Source organism: Spea bombifrons, chromosome 2 (genome assembly GCF_027358695.1).
Source record: "Spea bombifrons isolate aSpeBom1 chromosome 2, aSpeBom1.2.pri, whole genome shotgun sequence".
Lineage (NCBI taxonomy): Eukaryota > Metazoa > Chordata > Amphibia > Anura > Pelobatidae > Spea > Spea bombifrons.
In genome coordinates, this window is record NC_071088.1 from 127,740,800 (window position 1) to 127,762,122 (window position 21,323).

Genomic DNA, 21,323 nt, shown 5'->3' on the forward strand with positions numbered 1-21,323 from the left:
CCAGTCATGTTCTTCCACACCAAACTCATGATGTTTTTATGGAGCTCACTTTGTGCACAGTCATGCTGGAATAGAAAAGGGCCTTCCCCAAACTGTTCCCACAAAGTTGGAGGCATGGCAGTATCCAAAATGTCTTAGTATGCTTAAGGGGACATATCAAAATATTTCTGACAATGCTATGTTAATTGCTATAAATAAATCATGTGTCATGATTGTAAAAGAAGGCCCTACCTGTGCTGAACAGAATGCTGCCTAAATTGGGTGGGTTCATCAAATACAGAACAGGGGAATGATGGTTTAACAAATATATAGTAAAAATTACAAAAAAAAAAACCTTCAGTCCTTGGGGTACATTCCCACCTATCATGCCCGTTAACCCATAGCTGCACCACAACAGCCACCGTATTCTCTGCTAACACAAAACTATACAAACCCACTCAAATGCGCCACAGCTACACAGACTCCCGCCAGTGCAGGCAAACCACTTTTTGTTTAATCTCCCGACATCCTTTTCTGCAACCAACGTACTTTTCGTGGTGAAGAATGGTGGGAAATGTAGTCGTATTGACAATAATACCCAGCGGGCAGGTTCCACTTCCGTTTCCAAAGCACTACATTTCCCGTGAGCCTCTGCCACGGGCTGTTAAGAAGTGCTTTGTTTGCAAAGGGTTTGGCAGACGGAAATCGTAGCGGGGTATTTAACAATTCTTCCTTTGGACGAGCTTTAATCGCATGTCAGCGAGAGACAGACCAGGTGGGTAGGTGCGGGATTTTATTCTACTGTATTACATTCTCTTCTTTTTTAATATATATTATATTATATGCTGTTTATATACGGAGTCCTTGCGTTAACTTGTTTTTCCTGTCAGTGAAATGAGTGAACATCTGGAAATAAGTTTGTTAAATGAGTTGTGTCTAAAATACTGGACAACATTAATAAAAAGGTAGTGGGGGAAAGGTCAAAGATCCAGAATGTTCTCTTTTACTATAGAGGAACCTATATTTTATTGCTGTGTAAATGTTATCTGTCGGTCTCTTTATCTGTCCATATAATATAATATTTATATATATATATTACTTTGGTGTCAACAATGCCTGTTTTGCCCCCGTTTGACGTATGGACTCTGTAGTAATATTTTTCACTGATAGATGTGTTCGGAATTATCTGTCATTTAAGGTGAAAGCCATCTATATGTTGATCAGATATCCCCCTGCCATCACATAATTTATGTGGGCTATATATCACCCCATATGGATCTTAAATTACATTTTAGCAGTTAATCAGAGTAACTGATATGCAAAGTGTGTTATCTCCATAGCAACCGATGGAATGGTGCAAGCAGTGGTCACATTGTGTCTGTAATGATACCACCAATTGATTCTTCTAATTATATTGATAATGGTGTTGCACCTATACCTGTTGAGAGACCTACAAGCGTATAGTAAGTATTGATGTAGTTTCAGCTTTTGAGGTCCACCATAATTGGTTTTTTTTTATACTTAACTGTGCATGTTGTCTGTATAATAACCCCAACCACCATAAAAATCATACAATAAAACCCCAGTATATCAACTGACTTTACTCGGGGAGATAAGGTTATAGAATAAATGTAGAGGAATAGGTTCCCCAGTAATGGAGGGAATGGATTGTACGTTTAACTTAAGTCATTTCCAGGTAGCTGTTGTATCCAATGCCAATAGTAATTTTTATGTGTAACCTTTATTCTGTTTTCTCTTTATTTTTGGTTTTTTAGATATTTGATGGTTGCATCAATTGCCTCACAATGCCAGAAATGCCATCTTCCAATTTTCCTGGAGAAACAAATTTTATGGCTCAGTACATACCAAGCCTTTCACGCTCAGGTGTGATTTTAAATCCCACTTTTCCGATCTTTGAGCCAGATAGAGACTTCCAGATGTTAAATCCTTGCCGTGCCTCCGGGGGTTTTAATATGACTCATCATGCCGAGAGTGGCATTGGAGTACTCAGTGAAGATTCCCTGGAAGAAGATCCTTATGATGAAACGCTTGCTACAGACTCCAGAATGTCCGATTTCAGTGTCGATGACAAGGGGGAGATGTTTGGATTTAAAGGCTCTGTTTGTAACCATGAAGTTGTCCAGAGTTCAAGATCAACAGAAGATGTTATAAATACCAGCTTAAATAATCCACTTTTAAGAAAGCTTGAACAGGTATCATGTTGTGCAAATAGATCAAAAGTATAACTAATCAACCTCCAAGATTCACACTTTAAATAACACATTGATTAACATACTGTTTCATAAATGCTAAAAATTGCAAGCCATTTTATTCTGCTTTAAGATAATTATATGGTCTAACTTGCTTGGAATAAGCTAATAGCCTCACAAATGAACAGTAGGGTTATGTATAATTGTGACCTTAAGGTAAATATTGAAACATGATCTAATAACTAGCAACCAATGAAAAATGTCCCTGCTGTTTTGTGCCATTCCATTGGCTGCTATGTTGAGGAGTTCATTTTTAGGTCTTTACACCAAAGTCACTTTTTCATGTTTCGTGCCACCATTTATGTACAATGTATGCACTTGTGATAATGTAAAATGTTATTGTGGTGTCTGAACTATGGCCCCTGGGAACTGTCATATTATGTTTACTAGATTTCCATAAACTTATTTATTAAGGGATCATAGATTTACGTAATGCTTTACAGTTTGAAGTACGGTATAATGCAGTGGGGATATACAGTGTGTGTCTGTATGTGTATACATAAATATACCTTTTTTTATTTCTCTGGAAGCTTAAGGAACTACAGCAACAAAAGCAAGAACAACTGAAGCAACAGCAGATGGAACAACTGCAGAGACTTATGGAGGAACAGAAGATGCTGCTGAGCTTGGTAGCCAACCGGCCGGCCTGCATTGGTAGGTAAACTTGGTCCATTTTTTGATGCTCGCTGTGTTCCATATATTTTTCACAGAATACTTATATGAACGATGGGCTTTATTTATCAACATGGGAGCGGGCAGGAGATCTGCAGCAGGAACTCACTGATCTTATGCAGTATGAGGGGTTATCCCTGACAATTTTTTTGTACAGAAGGAAGAGACAAGATAATGTCTTGTATAATGAATAATCCAGTGAGCGAGGATTTTTTTTTTAATGGATTAAAGAAACAACTAGTCTCCAAAGCTTTATTTTAGATATTTAATGCATGTTGGAGTCCATTTCGTAAATTGAATCATCTCGAGTTACTGGAATCAGACTTCGTAATGTTCCTTTTAAATCAGACTGATGTCCCTTACAGCCTCATCAAAAATAATGCTTATTGAAGTGCATTGAGTACTTGAATATGAATTAATTAAAAATAAGTTAGCTATATTAGAGAGAAGCTGCAGGGCCTCCATAGTTTGATTATTTTCTACCGATTGGATGCTTGAGGTAGCCAATCAATGACACCTCCTATTGAAATCAACGGCGGTGTACATGCATACAGCATTTGCTGAGCTGACTAGCACTAAGTATATCACATGACAGAAGATGTGTTCTGCAGAATCCCACAATGCATTTTCAAGAGGAATGCCATGAAAATTTTAAAGGAACCTCTTAACTATCATATGCATTTATGATACATATGATGGCTGGAGTATGCCTTTAATTCACTGAAACCTTGAAGTATTAGTATATAAACTGCTTTCACATCATCAGTAGCGCTACTACTGACTCTCTGAAGCCGTAACCCAGGGCTTGACAAATTTGTTGTGAATCTAGGCGCCAGCTAAAAAAGTTAGGAGCCAGGAATTTTTTTAAACTAACAGTTGGTTAGGAGTGATCTGATCATCATCAGCCCACTTACTAAACTCACAGCGTTTGACCTGGAAGCACCCTGGACTTTCAGGTCAGTGCTGTTTTTTTGGCTTTTTTTTTTTAAATAATTTTTTTTGATATATATATTTTTTTTAACACTTTCAATGCTGATGTTCCATTGGAGCACAGCATTGATTGATATTTAGTCCCCACAAGCTTGTGGGGACAAATGTTAACCCCTGCAATGCCACGAATGTGTTATAAACAATTGTGGAATTGAAGGGGTTAACGCTGCACTGTCGCTCTCATGGAGCGATCAGGCAGCAGGGGGGTGTTGGGGCTGGTCTCCACACTCATGTGGAGACCAAAGAACCCTCTCCCCTGTCCCTGAAGCTGCCTCTGGCAGCTGGGAAGCAATTGCTGGTCTATAGACCAGCCATTGCAGGGGGGAGTCTCTGATGACTGCTGTAGGCTTCCATGCCTACAGGAGTCATCAAAGGGCTTGTGGGGGCTCGTTTTTGCTGTTGCTGGTCTGCCTGGACTTCCAGGCAGACCACCAGCAGCAGAGCCCCTTGAAAAACGGGAATTAACCCCTAAAAGCCGCGATCGCGGCATTGAAGGGGTTAACGCTGCCCTGTCGCTCTCATGGAGCGATCAGGCAGCAGGGGGATGTTGTGTCAGGTCCCCACACTTGTGTGGGGACCCAATCAACACTGAACCCCCTTTCCTGAAGCTGCCTGTGGCAGCTGAAAACGCTATTGCAGGTTTCTCTGCAATCGCGGTTTCAGCCTACAGGATCACTCCGTGGGACACGGGGGCATTTTTTTGTGAATGTAAGAGGCTGACAAACTCCTAGGCGCCAGGACAAAATTCTGAGTCGCCATGGCGACCTGGTGCCTGGGATTTGTCGAGCCCTGCCGTAACCAATGGCATGTATGCTAGCTAAACACCAATGTTTAGATAGCATGTATGTGATAACTTTATTTCAATACTAGCTCAGCTAAGGATGTGCTACTTCTGTAAGCTTTGCTGCTTACAGTACATACGTTACAGAATACATGTACATATTTAAATGCCGTAAAAAATGCTTGAAACTTCAATAGTTTTTAATAACTAATATTGTTTTTTATAACAAAGGTAAAATAGACTTGCAGAATTTTAGCTTACAGTTCCTCTTACTCGCCACCATTGACATGTTTATGTATGCTGTGTTACAGAACCTGATCCTCCGATTCATCCCAGCGATTCTGCAGCACCGCACCATTCACCCGTTAACTCTCCGGTCAGCCATAATATCCCCAGGAGCTATCCTTATAGCCGGTCTGATGTAATCAACAGCAGCATTATGTCCTTTAAGAACCAACCCAATGGTTTGTGGGCTCAGGAAATTTGCTCTGGTGCATCCCTGAGAGAGGATTGCTTTGTAGATGAACAGGAACAAGGGCATTGCAGTGGTAAGTAGTATGACGTGATGCAATTTTAACAAATGGAACTTGCTTTGTTTCAGTTCAATGTGTTGGTTCTTGTATAAAAGGTAGAGCTACACACTTTGTGTCACAGGGAAGTAGGGCTGCAACAACTAATCGATAAAATCGATAATAATCGATAATGAAATTCGTTGGCAACGAATTTCATTATCGATTAGTTGAATCGATTATTATCGATTATAAAATGAGGGTTTTTTCAGAGCAAACGCTCTGAAAAATCCCCCTCATTATATAATCCGTTTAGTCTGACTCACCGTCTCACAGCAGCAGCTCCTACTTACTCCCCCTCCCTGTAATCACTGTGACAACTGGCCCCGCCCCTTCCTTCTCCAGGCCAGAACCACATGGCTGTGACACTCATCTAACTGTAAGTATATATATATATATATATATATATATATATATATATATATATATATATAATGTGTATGTGTGTGTATATATATATATATATATAATGTGTATGTGTGTGTATATATATATATATATTTGGGCTACTGAAAGTTAGGGGAGGTGGGGGTTAATTTAGGGGCAGTTATGGTTAGTGGGGTGTTTAGGGTTAATTTAGGGGCAGTTATGGTTAGTGGGGTGTTTAGGGTTAATTTAGGGGCAGTTATGGTTAATTGGGTGTTTAGGGTTAATTTAGGGGCAGTTATGTTAATAGGGTGTTTAGGGTTAATTTAGGAGCAGCTGTGGTTAATGGGGTGTTTGGGGTTAATTTGAGGCAGTTGTGGTTAATGGTGTGTTTAGGGTTAATTTAGGGGATGCTGTGGTTGATGGGGTCTTTAGGGTTAATTTAGGGGATGCTGTGGTTAAGGGGGTGTTAAGGGTTAATTTAGGGGCAATTTTGGTTAATGGGGAGTTTAGGGTTAATTTAGGGGAATCTAAATCCTGGGGGCAGTGAAGTGACATATCTGGGGGTATAAGGCATATACAGTATATAAGGCATATGTGGGGAGGGCAGTGTGGCATGTCTGGGGAGGACGGAGTGGTGTATCAGGGTGTATAAGGCATATCTGGGGGTAGAGTGGCATATCTGGGGGTAGAGAAGTGGCATGTCTGGGAGGCAGGGTGGCATGTCTGGGGAGGATGGAGTGGTGTATCAGGGTGTATAAGGCATATCTGGGGGTAGAGTGGCATATCTGGGGGTAGAGAAGTGGCATGTCTGGGAGGCAGGGTGGCATGTCTGGGGAGGATGGAGTGGGGATATAAGGCGTATCAGGCACAGTGGCAGATGTGGGAGGCAGCGTGGAGTGGCAGATGTGGGAGGCAGCGTGGCATATGTGGGAGGCAGCGTGGCATATGTGGGAGGCATTGTGGAGTGGCAGATGTGGGAGGCAGCATGGCGTGGCATATGTGGGGAGGGCAGGGTGGCATGTCTGGGGAGGATGGAGTGGTGTTTCAGGGGGTATAAGGCGTATCAGGCACAGTGGCATGTGGGGGGTAGAATGGAGTGGCAGATGTGGGAGGTGGCGTGGCAGATGTGGGAGGCAGCGTGGAGTGGCATATGTGGGAGGCAGCGTGGAGTGGCAGATGTGGGAGGCAGCGTGGTGTGGTATATGTGGGAGGCAGCGTGGCGTGGCAGATGTGGGAGGCAGCGTGGTGTGGTATATGTGGGAGGCAGCGTGGAGTGCTGTGGTAGGCAGCGTGGCATATGTGGGGGGGCAGCATGGCATGTCTGGGAGGCAGCGTAGCAAGCCTGGGCTCAAATGTGCATATATTGGGGGGCTGGTTGGGAAATAAAGACAAGAAATGTATTATCAAAGTTCTTTTATTCTGCTGTTTGTATTTAACATCATTTGTTTAGTAAATTATTTTAAATAAATGAAAAATTTACATTCATTTTTTTTTATCCGATTAATCGAAAAAATAATCGGCCAACTAATCGATTATTAAAATAATCGTTAGTTGCAGCCCTACAGGGAAGCATAAGTTGGGTGTCTCAAACCCTAGGATAGAACAATAAGAAGTAGATGAGCAGCGCATTCACTTCACTGTTACGCTGAAAATCACGTCCGCACGCGAGTCCGGCACGATACAAAATTTAAATCTTTATTTAATGTTTAAACTTCACAAAATCATTATTGCCTTAGCTGCTTAATCATGTACAAACATTTTAAAACCGTAAGGGACCTAATTAATATCGAGTTCACGGTTAATACCTAGAGGGGCTTTAGTTCCCATTTCAAATATCGGGTTTGTTTAGAAGGGATAAAATATTTCCACCTCTTACTCCCAGTTTACAATGTTCTATTTCCATGAACGAAAACAAACCTGATATTACCCTCTACACACATAGGGAAATATCTAGGCGATTTATTTCAATTTAAATAAATCACATTGTTTCTATTTCAATTAATAGAGTCTTTCAAAATAAAATAGTTGAATTAAAAAAAGATTTGGTTGTATGAACAAATTTACAGCAACTATATCTCCCACAATGGCAAGAATGCATTCCAGTAGTACGTAACCAAGCAGAATCTCCTTTAGTACTAAATAGGGAGATAACTTTGAGATAGCATATGCTGTAAAGAACAAGCCTTGCGTGCAACGTACTCGATATTACATCCACCATCAAGTTTCTTTTCCAAAGTAGTAGTGTTTTATTTCTCAAGCATGGATCTATCTCTGTGCTTAGCTTTGTTATAGGCTCCATTTATAATCTTAACCAGATATCCTCCTCCTATTAGTCTATAACTGTGCAGCCTGTTTTTCAAATTCACTGAAATGCAAAAATTCACCAATAGGAATACTGAGTTACTGGACTGGAAAACAAAAAGAAGTGTATTGCTAGCTGTGGGCTTTCTATATCCAGCAGTGATTATATCGCCTTAAGATTATGAGTGTAAGATCCAAGATAGAACATTTGGAAAAATGAAACGTTAATTGCAGATTCAAATTGTTAGTATTCAAAAAGTTCACGTACTGTATAATCGACTTGTCATCCCCAGACCACATAAATAACAGATCCTCTACATACCAGACAATAGTATATGTGAAAGTATTTCATGAGACATGCGTCTACCAACCTAAAAATGGCTGTCATGGGTCTTCCCATAGCTTGAGAAAGTCTATCAAATATGGGAAATAACCACTATGATGGTGGAGAGAGAATATGGTGGCCTTAACCCCACAATAATGAGTGTAATAATCTAGTGTAACCCACACATAATTTGGTTTTCAACTAACAGTAGCAAATTGATTTAATAGATATTTAGAGCCCCGCATATATTCCTCAAATGATCTAAGTGTTGTAAACGATACTCCACAAATTTAGATAGGCCCTCCCCTATGCAACCAATGCCTGCAATAATAGGGCGGCCAGGGGATTAAACCAAGTGTTTGTATTCTAGATGAAAAACAGGCGTAAAACAATTATGATTAAATATAAATAATAGTGATGCTTGTCCATTCACCCAATAAACTAAATAGTTCTCAATTTTAACAAATTGTGGGATTATTTATACACTCTACAACTTTCTTCAGCACTGAATCATGGAGACACAGTTATAAACAGAAGCCAGGAGTGTATTGGTTTTAAAACTTTCTTTTATTGCATTATTGTAGGTGAAACTGATATTTTTGATGACCTCAAAGAAAACTCTGAAACTTCTTTACAAGTTGAGCAGGAATGTTTGAGCAAGCAAAAAGATGAGACCAACGAAGAATTGGCTTTCACAGAAGAAAGGTATTTTTACACTTGGCTACTATAAATATCACAGAAAAAGGCTACAATTATACCATTTAATGGTAACTGAGTATGACTTCAAGCTTTCAAGATCAAGTTGAAGGCAAGGGGGAAAGACCGAATGGCCGGGAAAGGGCATTCCAGAGGATAGGGGCAGCACATGAGAACAATGCTATATAAAAACAATAAAGTACTTTGAAAGTAGGAGTCAGGATTCTGAAATGAATTCTGAAGCGCAGAGGGGAGAGGTGTTAGGAAAAAAACCTGGCAGCAGTGTTTATGGTTGCTTGTAGAGGGGCAAGACCGGTATGAGGGAGACTTTCAGAGTGCAGAGGATAGTGCATTTTATAAGAGCTTAAAACTGTCTAGCCATACATCATTCCATTTCCAATCTCCAGCTTGTGGTATAATAAAGCCATTCTGATTAACAGGGCTATTTATTTTTTTAAGTCATACAAATTTATGTGGTTAGTTTGTAAAGCCTGTATGGAAATATTGCACATGAACTTTTTTATTTTTATTTTTTATTATTACCCAAAGACCAATCTTATCAGAAATTAAGGAACGGAAGAAGTCTTTTGAAGAGTTTTTGGAGGAGCAAATGAGGCTAGAAGAACAAAGATTGAAACAAATTGATCATCAGGTAATGACAAAGAATACTATAAACTATTTCCGTTTCGTGGGAAATTACACACATTTGCGCGTAAATGTGTGGGGTTTTTTTTGTTTGTTTTTTTTAATTTAAACAAAATGCTGACTCCTTACCATACTGTCTTGTAGTAAACCATAGAATGGCTAAGCATTAATCATCCAGCTGGACGCTCTCACTATTGAAAGTCTATGAGGCGATGGACTATGTTAGCATTTCCATAAAGGATCTGCTCAATGTGGTGTTTTTGCTGAGTAAAGTCACCAAAAATATCACAACTGACTGCAATGGCACCCCCATTGCAGTATTTTACCCTTAAGGAGAATATTATTTTCCCTTTATAATAAAGCATCTGACTGCATCTTAATTTTAACTTTTTAGTATTAAAATTAAGTAACTTTAATATTACTCTACCAGTATTTTTATTGAACTTAAGGCATGTTGTCCAATATATATAAAAAAAAACAAAAAAAAAAAACTAGTAGTACCAAAGAAATGAAAACACTGGACAAGGGCTAAACATGAGTTGGCTTCAAGTCACTTCATATGAACTCGCAGCCCCGCTCATCAGCAATGCATGGAGACTATAGAGGACCGTAATGATGGGTTTAGGAGTCAATAGCTTCCCATTGACTGAATTGAAACAAAAGTAATACACTTACTATTAAATAATTCCTGCTTCCATGTTGACATTGGAGATCTAACAATTGTTTTTTGATTCCAGGTACCAAAGGATGAAGAGAAACCTGTCTTAAAAAGACCATTTCTTAGAAGAGGAGAAGGACTTGCCAGGTTTAGGAGTGGAAATCCTAAAGTATCAAAACCTAAGGAGAATGACTTTGCCCAGCTAAAAATATCAGAGGCCGCTAGCAGCGATAAAACACTAAAACTTCACATGCAAAGGAAAGTTGCACCTGTAACCAAAGAACAAACTTCAGAGAACAATATGGTTGGATCTAAAAAGTTAAACCAGACTAGCAAAGGGAATACTGAGCTTCTTCAGAAGAAATTGGTGCTTAAAAACCACAACATAAAAAATCACCCTTCAGTGATACAAGGGCAACAGGAGAGTAAGTCTAGCTGGACTGGTAAAAGTTCTATGAAACGGGACAAGCTCAACATTTTAGAAGCCAATAAAGAAAATATGGAAAATCAACCTCCAGTTGAAGCAAACGCACTCCGTTCCAGGTTAGGAAGCCATGAAAACCAAAAGAATTCTACAAGAGCGAATGAAAAACCTCCTTCAGACACCACCCATTCTGAACTGTCTTTTGAAGTGTCGTTTCAGAAACGCCAGGCAAACTGGGAAAAAGAGAAGCAAAAAGAAAACTTTGAACTTGATGAGTTTTTACTTTTAGAACAGGCTGCTGAGGAGATCTCATTCTCTAGCAACTCCTCTTTCGTCCAGAAACTGCTAGATCCAAACTATGCGATCGACAATGGACACGGCAGGCACTCTTCTACCCCTGTTAAAGTGCAGCAGGTAAAAACTGTTAGCCGTGATGAAGATGCCAAGGACGGAAAACTTGATAGGATCCAGGGGAAGAATGATGCCAAAACTGTATTAAAAAATAATGTAGCTTTAACTGCTGTTGTACCTCACAAGCAGTGTGAAGAAGTTGAAGTTATTCACACGGCCAACCAAGAAATTAAAAAAACTAATTTTACTGAGCCTGTCCGAATGTCATGTGAAAATGAAGATGATCCTCTTTCTGATGACTTTAAAGACCTTTGTAAAAATACAAAAAATAACAACAGCAGGGACTTTGATCTAGATTTATCAAACGGAGAGGACAGTGATGACGACGAGTCAACTCTTCTGGAAAACAAAAGTAACCATTTCCAAGCTGATGGCCCTTGTTCTTCATCCTCTGATACCAGCCAAATCGAGTTTGATGATGAACGCACTTGGGCAGATCTGGAAGACTTGAAAAACCAGGAAAACTTCCCTGAGCAAAATTTTCCAAGAAAAGAGTTTGTGCCATCGGAATACACCACGAGTCCTACATATGTCCAAGACAAAACCATAAAAAGAAAGGTGGCTTCAAAGAAAGGGGACGATCATCTGAAAGCAGAAGTAACTGTTTGTAGTCAGAGCCCTCCTCCAACCTCAGATCTAATGATGAAATTATTTCCATCCCTAAAGCCCAAATCAAAGTCCCAGCCAGCATGCAAATCCACCCCAGTGCAAGAGAATGCAGGTATGTGGACCCATGAATGTTACATGTTTTTTCTTCCTAAAATGCCAGAACCTGCTAAACTGTATAGATGTAACTATGGATGATCTACCTTCATGTTGAGGTAGATCATCCCACTAAAAAGCAGTGGATTGGGAGTGCTGGAAATTGTTTTGTTTTTGTACATCCATCATATATAAAACAAGCCAGATGGAAACGAAGTCACTGCCTCTTGTTGTTTAGTTTGCCGTTTAATACCCCCAGCTACAGAGCAATGGCTATTAAAGAACTCTGTGACTACTTTAATATACACAACCATTTAAAAGTTTTGAGGTCATGGAAAACATGGACTAGCTGTAACATAACTGCAAAAGGGCTTTCTTATCTTTAACCCCTTCGTGACAATGGCTGTTTTAACATTTCTCCGGTGCCCGTGTTTAGCGGTAATTTTCTTTTTTCCTGTTTGCTGAACCCACACAAGTTATATATTGGTTTTTCAGAACAAGAAAGGGCTTTCTCTAGATGTTATTGTTTTGATTGTATCATTTACTATAAAAACAAAAGTATAAAATATGGTTAAAGATTGAGGGAAAAAAAGGGGACTTTGTACTTGAAAAATATTTTACTCATCTATAAAAACTAATGAAAAAACCTGCTAAGTAGATTTTACTATTTGTCCTGAGCTTAGAAATACCTAATGTTTTTATGGGGTTTTTGTTTTTTTTGCTTTTCTTTTTCTCTACACATTATGGGGCAATAAGTACAAGTAGCATTTTTTGCTGCTTTTTCAGGTATCTTTGAAGCCCCCATCAATCCATATATTTCTGAAGACTAGACACACCATGGTATTTCAAATGCTAGTATTTTAACTCCTTCCATGCACTAATTCTACCTCTAGTCAAACTTTGTGGTAGTCCATTTGTTTTTTGCACATATTTGTTTCCACACCTTTTAATTCAGGTATGAATTTATGGGTCCTGGTATGTCACACTTCACCCCAATATGTGTTCAGTGACATCTCCTGAGTATAGTTATACCCCACATGCATGGGTTTTCCTGGCTGTTTGGGAGCAAAAGGGCCACGTTTGAGGCATGTGTGCTTTGACATTTGGTGATCGTTTGCCCATGCTCTATTTGGTACATCTTGGAGCCGGGCCAATTCAGTGTGCCCAATAAAACCATATATTTTTGAAAACTAGACACCCCAGGGTATTTCAAATGCTGGTATTTTAACTCTTTCCATGCACACATGAAAAATTATAATTTTCTTGTTTTAGAACATTAACTACCCACAATGTAGCTTTGTTGCATTAAATTATAGTGCTGTTATATTTTAAATTCTTTTTATTTTTATGTCCCTTGCCTCAATAGATCCTACTCATTCTCGGCTGTTAAGGGAGAAATTAATTGAACTGGAAAATGAAATTGAAAGATTTAAAATGGAAAATGCATCGTTAACAAGACTCCATGAAGAAAAGGAAAAGGCTATGGAGGCCCTCAGGTATCTGCATTTTGAGGGACAAATTGTGGGTGTGGGGGGATTTTAGATATTTAATGTTGTTTTTAATAACAAATAGAGCTGTATCAACTCAACTGGAAATTTCCCTTATAATAAAAGGAAAGAGGCAGCAGACTTTGAGCAGCAAAAAGCTAAAGAACTGGCTCGGATTGAAGAGTTTAAAAAGGAAGAAATAAAAAAGCTGCAAAAAGAACGTAAAGTTTTTGAAAAGTATGCCAGTGCAGCTAGAGCTATTCCAGATAAGAGAGAACGAGAAGAAATACAGGTAAGACAACAATGGCTGGTGAGACTTTTTGTATAGTATTTTTAAATTTCTATTACAGTTACAGAAATGTCCACTTGGTATCTTCGTAAACTTTTTATGGCCGTAAACGCTCAGGATTCTGCTGTTTACTTTTCACCCATTTTAAAGTATATCTGTCATCAACTAACCCTGCATGTAACTATTCAAGTTCATGTATACGATGTTAGGTTATACTTGCCTGCCCGTGTCCACAGTCCTCTGCCGTACAGTCCTGTACGTGTTAATCAGAGGGGATTGCAAGAGCGTACTTGGGCATTTGCAGTTCATCAGGTCTCTATTTGTAGTATTTCTCTATGCCATCAAAGGCAGTCTGCACAGATCTAAGAGCAAGTTCAGATTTGCTCCTATGCATTTGCCTCGCTCAATGTAAAGGTAAAATTTGAGGCATGAGCAGAGTCCTTGTCGTCTTCTGTACCAGCATGTCTGTGTGTTGCTGTCACTATAGCAGTGCAGAATCTGACGAAGCTATAAATAAAATGTAATAATCCTAAATCAACAGAGTCTGCAGTATGTTGGCTCTACCATTCACATACAATCGGTGTACATAAACGTATTTTATGTGTAGTGCTACGGAATTTGATGGTGCTATATAAAACAATAAATAATAATATGCGTAGATAATGTATTTGGGATTGACAAGTGTCCCCCTCCCAAAGCTGTTAAAGCAACAAGTGAAAGACCTGCAAGAGGAACTGAAAAGAAAGGAAGCAAAGTGGTCAACAACTCATGGCCGTCTGCGAAACCAGATAGAGACCTTATCAAAAGAGAATGGAGAGCTCCGAGAAGAAATAAAGTTTATGGAAAAGGTCCGTGTAGACGCTTGGAAAAAAGCAGAGGTGGCAGAAAGCAAAAAGAAGACGGTGGAAAATCAAGCATCTGTTCAGAGACCATCTGAGTCTACGGTTAGTGAAATTATGATTGAATTTGTGCCTACATGCTCCAGATCTTATGTGCAGACATGTCTCTTGACAAATACAGTCCTATTGTCATTCTAGTTTAATAAAAATGCAGATGTTCTTAAAGATAATTCGCCACATTAGAAGAGACCCCGCACTGAAACAGAATGTAAACAAGAAAAGCAAATGGTGCATTCTGTTTGATATTACTTAAAATGCACAAGTGTTTATTTAAAATTGTATGTTTTCATTTTAAAGTGTATCATTAATAGTGAAATATGTATTTTTCCCCCACCCAGAGTCCTTTAATTACTGAGAAGAACAGGAGTCCACCTTCATTTCCACAACCAGACAGCATGAGAATAACTCCCGGAAACCAGGCACCAATAAAAGGTACCCCCTCCCCCCTCCTCAACTGGTCTGTATATTGTGTCTTTGCACCCATATGTCAAATCTGGACCTAAAACCATTCACCAGAGGATGGCGAACTGTAAGCACATACTTGTATTAAACCAAGATACCTGACTTAACTTGATGATGTAAAGGTTAATTTAAATACCAAAAATGGAGCCTGAATCTTTTTTTTTTTTTTTTTATTTGCCTTTTCTCCTTAGGAAAAGCCCCAAAACATGACAAACCTTCTCCTGTGTGTGACAAAACTAAACCCAAGACCAAAGAGGTAAAAAAAAATTCAGTTTTCATGTTCCTGGCAAAAGTCTTCAAATTACTGAGCATTTACTTTTCCTTTCAAAAGGACTTGCATCATAAAATCTTGCTCTTCTTCTAAGTATAGCATTACTTCTATCCTATGCATGGGTCTTTCTATTCCACTCTTGCTTGTGCTGGTATTAGAATGAAATTACAGGGAACACAGAGAAATGTAATAAAACATATCCCCCCCCCTGCAGTGTTCTGACATGCCTGAGAGAAATGAAGTCCCAGCTACTAAGGGCCAGGCGGAAGATGAAGTTCAGGGGGAAATCTCCTATCCTGATGGGAAGGTGAGGATCCACCGTGTAATGGTCTGTGTAACCTTTGTGATTTTATGGTCAAGCAGTCATATCAAATATGCACGCAGAGGACATAGTAAGTTACTATTGCATAATTTCAGATAAACATTACACAAATCAAGAAGAAAAAGTGATTATTAAACTCTTCCCTTTGACTGTTACACGTGCCATTACTTTGGAAAACCTGCATACACATCCACATGCCTGTTGTCACCCAAAAGAATGTTGCTTTATATCAAAGTTTGAACTTTATTTCAGATTGAGAGGATTTTAAGAAATGGCTGTCATGTGATCTTGTTCCCCAATGGAACCCGTAAAGAAGTCAGTGCCGATGGAAAGAGCACAACTGTAACATTCTTCAATGGAGATGTGAAGCAAGTGTTGTCAGACCAGCGCGTGGTATGTGTATGATCCGTGTATGATCTGTATTTTACTTATGATTGCTTATTTGTTCAATCAAGGATTTTTTATTTATTTTTTTAATAACCATACACAGATTTACTATTATGCTGAGGCCCAAACTACGCATACAACATATCCCGACGGAATAGAAATCCTGCAGTTTCCAAATGGACAAATAGGTTAGTATAGCATCTTATGTCTCAGCTATACCTTTTTAACATTTCAAATGTGACTTCAAAATAAAAAGCAGGTTCACAGGCTTCCTAGATCACAGGTTCCTAGAGATGTTAATTCAAAGGCTTTTCAAGCAATTAAAAAGTGTAGTTTTGCAATATTCAACACCTTCAATGTTGTTTTTTTTTTTTTACTTTCAATTAAAATTAATTCATAAATATAAATTCCTGTGCCTTTTATAGAAAAGCATTTTCCAGATGGAAAAAAAGAGATAACATTCCCAGACCAGACAATAAAGAATCTACATACAGATGGAACAGAAGAGAGCATATTTCCTGATGGGACCATCATAACTATCCAGCCGTAAGTTATTTTTAGCCATGGAGTAGGAACATTCGGTGGGGGCGGCGACTATGATGGGATTATCAAGTATTCTTTAGTGACGGTTAGCTTTGTAGATGTGTGTATGTGTGTGTATATGTATACACAATTATACATACATTATAGCACAGTTTATATTATAGCAGTTTTTTTGATAGATTTTCTTTGTCAACAGAGTTGATTTTCACTAAAAAATGTACTTTAGAAAAATCTTCTGTAATATAAACATGCATGGGGTAGGCATATGGCTATCCTGAACCTAAGATGAGGCCAAGGACTGATTAAGTGCTTTGTCACAGGCCAAATGGTTCTTACCTGCCATCAAATTCTGTTTGTGTCCCCCCCATAAGCCACTTCCGTTTTCCTGCTAGTAATGCCTCCAACTATACAACCCAGACTCATGCTTTGCTGCATTGCTTGTGGTTTCCTTTCCTTTTACTCTTATTAACCAGTTTAGTACAGCAAACTTACAACGTCTGTACTCTTGACTGACCCCCTGCTTGTTTTTTCCCCCCCAATATCAGGAAGATTAAAGTCCCCCTTGATGTTAGCCTTATCTCGCTGACATTTATTTCCTTAACCAGCCTGCTTTTCCAAGGTGTTTATGCATCACATGATTGCGAACAACCACTTTGTTTCCAAGTTGTAAAGTTACCCAAACCACCCCTTGGCTTTACTTGCTACCTTATATCAAGATAAACTTACAATATTTATCATAGGGTAACCCCTCTGTTTCTGTATAACTCGTATCCTGGTATGACATCTGAATCTAAAATCTTTTTTTTTTTTTTTTTTTTAATAATGCCTGAGTTTTAGGGTATAAGATGCTTGAATGTATATATAATAGTTTTTAAATTATCCATGCACTGTTGCGTGTGAAGGCGCCAGTAATGTTATCCATTACCCCATCTTAGTTGTTTTTTTTTTATCAATAGTAATATAAATTATAATATAAGATAGTAATAAATCTCATTTCTTTTGAGAGATAGATGCAATCAACCCCCCCCCACATAAAGTTCCTTACTACACCAAATACTACTAGTGTGGGCAATAAACCAAATCCATGTTCTTGGCATTACCCTAGCCATGAATTAAAATCCTTGAATTTACAGCATCTTCTATAAAATGTTACACAAACAAAATACTCATTAATCTCGATATGCACTCCAGTACTATAATCAATCAAGTTTGCCCAGGTCCGGCCTTAATAGTGGCATGATGTAAAATTGCAGATATGTCGCCTCTTATTGGATACATTTAAATAACTACTTTTATATAAACTTTTTTTTTTTCTTTTTCTTGTAGTGATGGAACCAAAATTATAGTATTTGACAACGGGCAGCATGAACTGCATACACCACAGTTTAAAAGGCGCGAATATCCGGATGGAACAGTCAAAACCGTATATAGCAATGGTCAGCAAGAGACCAAATATGCTTCTGGCAGAGTGAGGGTTAAAGACAAGGATGGCAATGTTCTAATGGATGCTAAAATGTGACCCATGTTTTCTAAACACTCATTTTTATTGTTTGATGTCAAGTAATCTTATTTAATTCTTATTAACTTAATTTAATATCTGCCTGTGTATATACTTTGTATTTAATGTAAATATGAAATGTAGATATGTGTCTTGAATCTAAGAATGTCTCTTTATTTAAGTGTATTTTTTCATTTCACAGTTTTATATGTTGTATCCTGCATAAAAAAATAAACAGAACCTAAAGGTTTAAATGAACATAACTAGATGAAACCACCTACAGCTTCCAATAGTGCTCCCTGACTGCTGTAAAGAGGGCGACCACAGGGAAACTGAATTGAAGGGCAGCTAAACTAACAAGCGGCACTGGCGTAGCTACAGGGGTACTGAGACTGTCCAAAATAGTTTCGAAAGGGGCCTTCCGACCTGGAGCATGCAGATCGGAGGTAGTCTTCACGCGTAGCACAGATGTTCTCTGGCTGTTAGAGAGGAGGATCTGCAGCGCTGCGGGGATCTGGATTTTAGTCTTGAAGTCAGACCTTTTTTGGGTTTGGATTATAAGACTACCTCGACTGAGACAATGTGTATTTTATATTCAAGCAAATACAGTACTTTGGCTTTTAAATATGGCTTCAAAAGAAAGCCCTACTTGTGCTGGGGAAAAAATCCTGTGGGTACATTAAAAGGGACATCGCGGACAATGTAACATGAAAATCGATCCAGTCCTGTAAAAAGCCCTGGTCCCTAAAGTGTCAAATAGGGGAATATGTGAATCTTGGTTATCTTGATAGGATATACCGTATTTGCTCGATTTTATAAGACAAGGTTTTTTCCAGAGCAAATGCTCTGAAAAATACCCATCGTCTTATAATTGAGGTTGTCTTCTAATCAGACCTCATTCTGCTGGGGCCGTGCTGCTTACCGTGCTTTGGTCGTGAGCAGCGTCTGTGCCACTAGCAGCAGGAGAACAGGAAGCTAGCACAGTCCTCACATAACTCTACCTCCCCCCCTCCTTCCTCTGGGGGTGGGGCCAGAGAAGTTGCTCGCACAGGCGGGCCCCTGCAGAAGTCTGCGAGTGGGAGATCTGCAGTTCATGTAAGGGGGTGGGGGAGGGTTTTTGTGATAAATGTGTGAAGTATGTGTGATTAATGGAATGAATGAGTATTTAAATGTTTGTGAATGAGTGTGTGTGTGATAGCATGGATGTGTAAGGGGGGTGGTGGTGGTAGCATGGCATAGGGAGGCTGTAATCACACTACTATCATCCCCAGGTTCCAGCATGTACTGGCTGCCTTGGCTTGATAGGAGTGTGATTGCTGTTAGCAGTTTATATATATATATATATATATCTCTCCAGAAATGCATTTTAACCCCCTTTATGCCACTCAGCCCCATGATATGCCTTTTAACCCCCTATATGCCACTGTGGCATATAGAGGGTTAAAAGGCATATCATGGGGCACAGTGGCATATAGGGAAGGTATAAGACATTTCTGGAGGCAGAGTGGCATATAGAGGGTTAAAAGGCACATCATGGGGCAGAGTGGCAAATAGGGGGGTATAAGGCATTTCTGGGGGCAGAGTGGCAAGTCTGGGGGCAGATGTGCATAACTGGGGGGGGCAGGTTGGCAAATAAATCATAGCTTTTATTAAATATGAAAATTAGTTTACATGAATTAATATTTACTAGTAAAAATGTTTTCCTATAGGGTAGTCTTATATTCAGGCTTTGTTTTTTTCCTAAATATTTTGATTTTGGGGGGTCGTCTTATAATCAGGGTCGTCTTATAATCGAGCAAATACGGTATTGTAAAACCCGATATGTTTCATAATGCATTGTCCCTACACTAAGGATTTGGATCAGAAAACCATTGAGGATACACTGTGCAGCGCCTACCCAAGCTGTTCTTGCAATACACACTTATTGGTGTATTGTGTAACTAAGGAACCAGAACTGCAACTTTAATGTTCAGTAAGTATGCTATACTATATGAGAGCAAAGAACCAAAATGTTACATTACTTAGAGAGCCAGGAGATTCCATAGTACTATTGTAATAAGGGGAACATGAAAAGCACAGTAACCAAGGGTTTTGGGTGCTTACAATCTATTTAAGGGGAAAGAAGAGGGACTTACTTTGGTAAGAATAGTAGGATTTCAGTGGTATGGAGTTCTTAAAGGTGGTGAGAATAGATGGTTTCTTTCAGAAGTTGGTTAGGGGTATAAGGAGCATTGGTGGTATGCGTCTCTGATTAGGTGGAGGTTTTTTTTAGCATGGCTTGTACAGCTAGTATGAAGTTTTGGACAAACTGATGCATGTGAGCAAACATGGTAGTTGAATGTATATATTTACTACAATTTATATATTTTTTTAAAAATAAGACATTCATATAGTATTTGATATTCACTAAGGTGAACATTTCAGCTTTGATATCACTAGGGCTGCAACTAACAATTATTTTAATAATAATAATAATAATTATTATATAAATAAATAAGGCACCATTTGTGCCTTATACCTCCCTATATGCCACTGTGCACCCTGATATGCCACTCCACCCCCCATTAATGCCATGCACCAGCCTAAAATTCATTATACTCCCTGATTAGTTGGCTGATTATTTTTTCAATTAATCAGAAAAAAAAATGCAATTTTTTTTTATTTAAAATAATGTCATAAAAAACTTACTTTCATCTCTTTATCACAATGGCATTTCCCTATTCACCTTATTTTACTGACATAATAAATGCTACAAGAACCCAAACAGTGTGTGATGGAGTTTGTGACGGAACTGTCCATCACTGGGGCCCCTGGAGAGGACTGAAAGCAAGCTTGCTACCCGCAGATTATGGACCCTGTCTCCCTGCCCTGGAGAGTGGGACTGTTGTCCTCGTCTGGGACCCGAACTCCCCAGTCTCTAAGTGCACCCCAGGACTGGTTAGTGGGACAGGTGCCCTTTCCCGGCCCCCGGCATCCACAACTCTAGGAGCGATGGAGCTGTGCTCCCCGACTGAACTGGATGCAGACCCGGTTGGGGTCTGGCCCCAGTTCAGTCTTCTTTTTAAAAGGGGAGATATGTGACAGAATGACCTGTCATACAAGGCCCCAAGGTACTCAGAGATGGCTCCAGCCTCGCTGCCAAACAGGCAGGAACTCCATTGTTAAAGTAATCCCATTAACAGGATGGCTACCAGGGGGATATTCAGTAGCTAAAGGGTATTAAAGGTTCGGTTGTCTACCTGTTTATCAATGTTAATTTATGTTAATGAAGTTATGTGGCTATATCAGTCTATGTTTTACAACAATAAACTGTTCATTCCTGCTGCACTCAGTTCAAGGTAGTTGTGTCTACTTATTGGGTACACATAGCAGC

The 21,323-nt window shown here is 39.2% G+C and overlaps 1 protein-coding gene across 1 annotated transcript; it reads left to right on the forward strand.

The window, feature by feature from the left end:
• The first annotated feature begins 674 nt into the window (after nt 1–674).
• CENPJ (centromere protein J) lies at nt 675–18,202 on the forward strand. Its single transcript, XM_053456448.1, has 17 exons — nt 675–754; nt 1,755–2,192; nt 2,780–2,903; nt 5,004–5,240; nt 8,841–8,961; nt 9,502–9,604; nt 10,335–11,811; nt 13,159–13,288; nt 13,406–13,571; nt 14,267–14,512; nt 14,806–14,899; nt 15,121–15,185; nt 15,415–15,507; nt 15,775–15,915; nt 16,013–16,097; nt 16,335–16,455; nt 17,779–18,202. The coding sequence occupies exons 2-17, from the start codon at nt 1,785–1,787 to the stop codon at nt 17,969–17,971; spliced, it is 3,804 nt and encodes a 1,267-aa protein (XP_053312423.1). The 5' UTR covers nt 675–754; nt 1,755–1,784; the 3' UTR covers nt 17,972–18,202.
• The last annotated feature ends 3,121 nt before the right edge of the window (nt 18,203–21,323 follow it).

What these genes read in the sequence shown, in the direction of transcription:
- CENPJ (XM_053456448.1), top strand. Translation starts at nt 1,785, where the DNA reads ATGCCAGAAATGCCATCTTCCAATTTTCCTGGAGAAACAAATTTTATG. An exon ending in CAACCGGCCGGCCTGCATTG is followed by an intron (nt 2,904 to 5,003) that starts GTAGGTAAACTT and finishes GCTGTGTTACAG; the next exon opens with AACCTGATCCTCCGATTCAT. An exon ending in TGTTGTCAGACCAGCGCGTG is followed by an intron (nt 15,916 to 16,012) that starts GTATGTGTATGA and finishes AACCATACACAG; the next exon opens with ATTTACTATTATGCTGAGGC.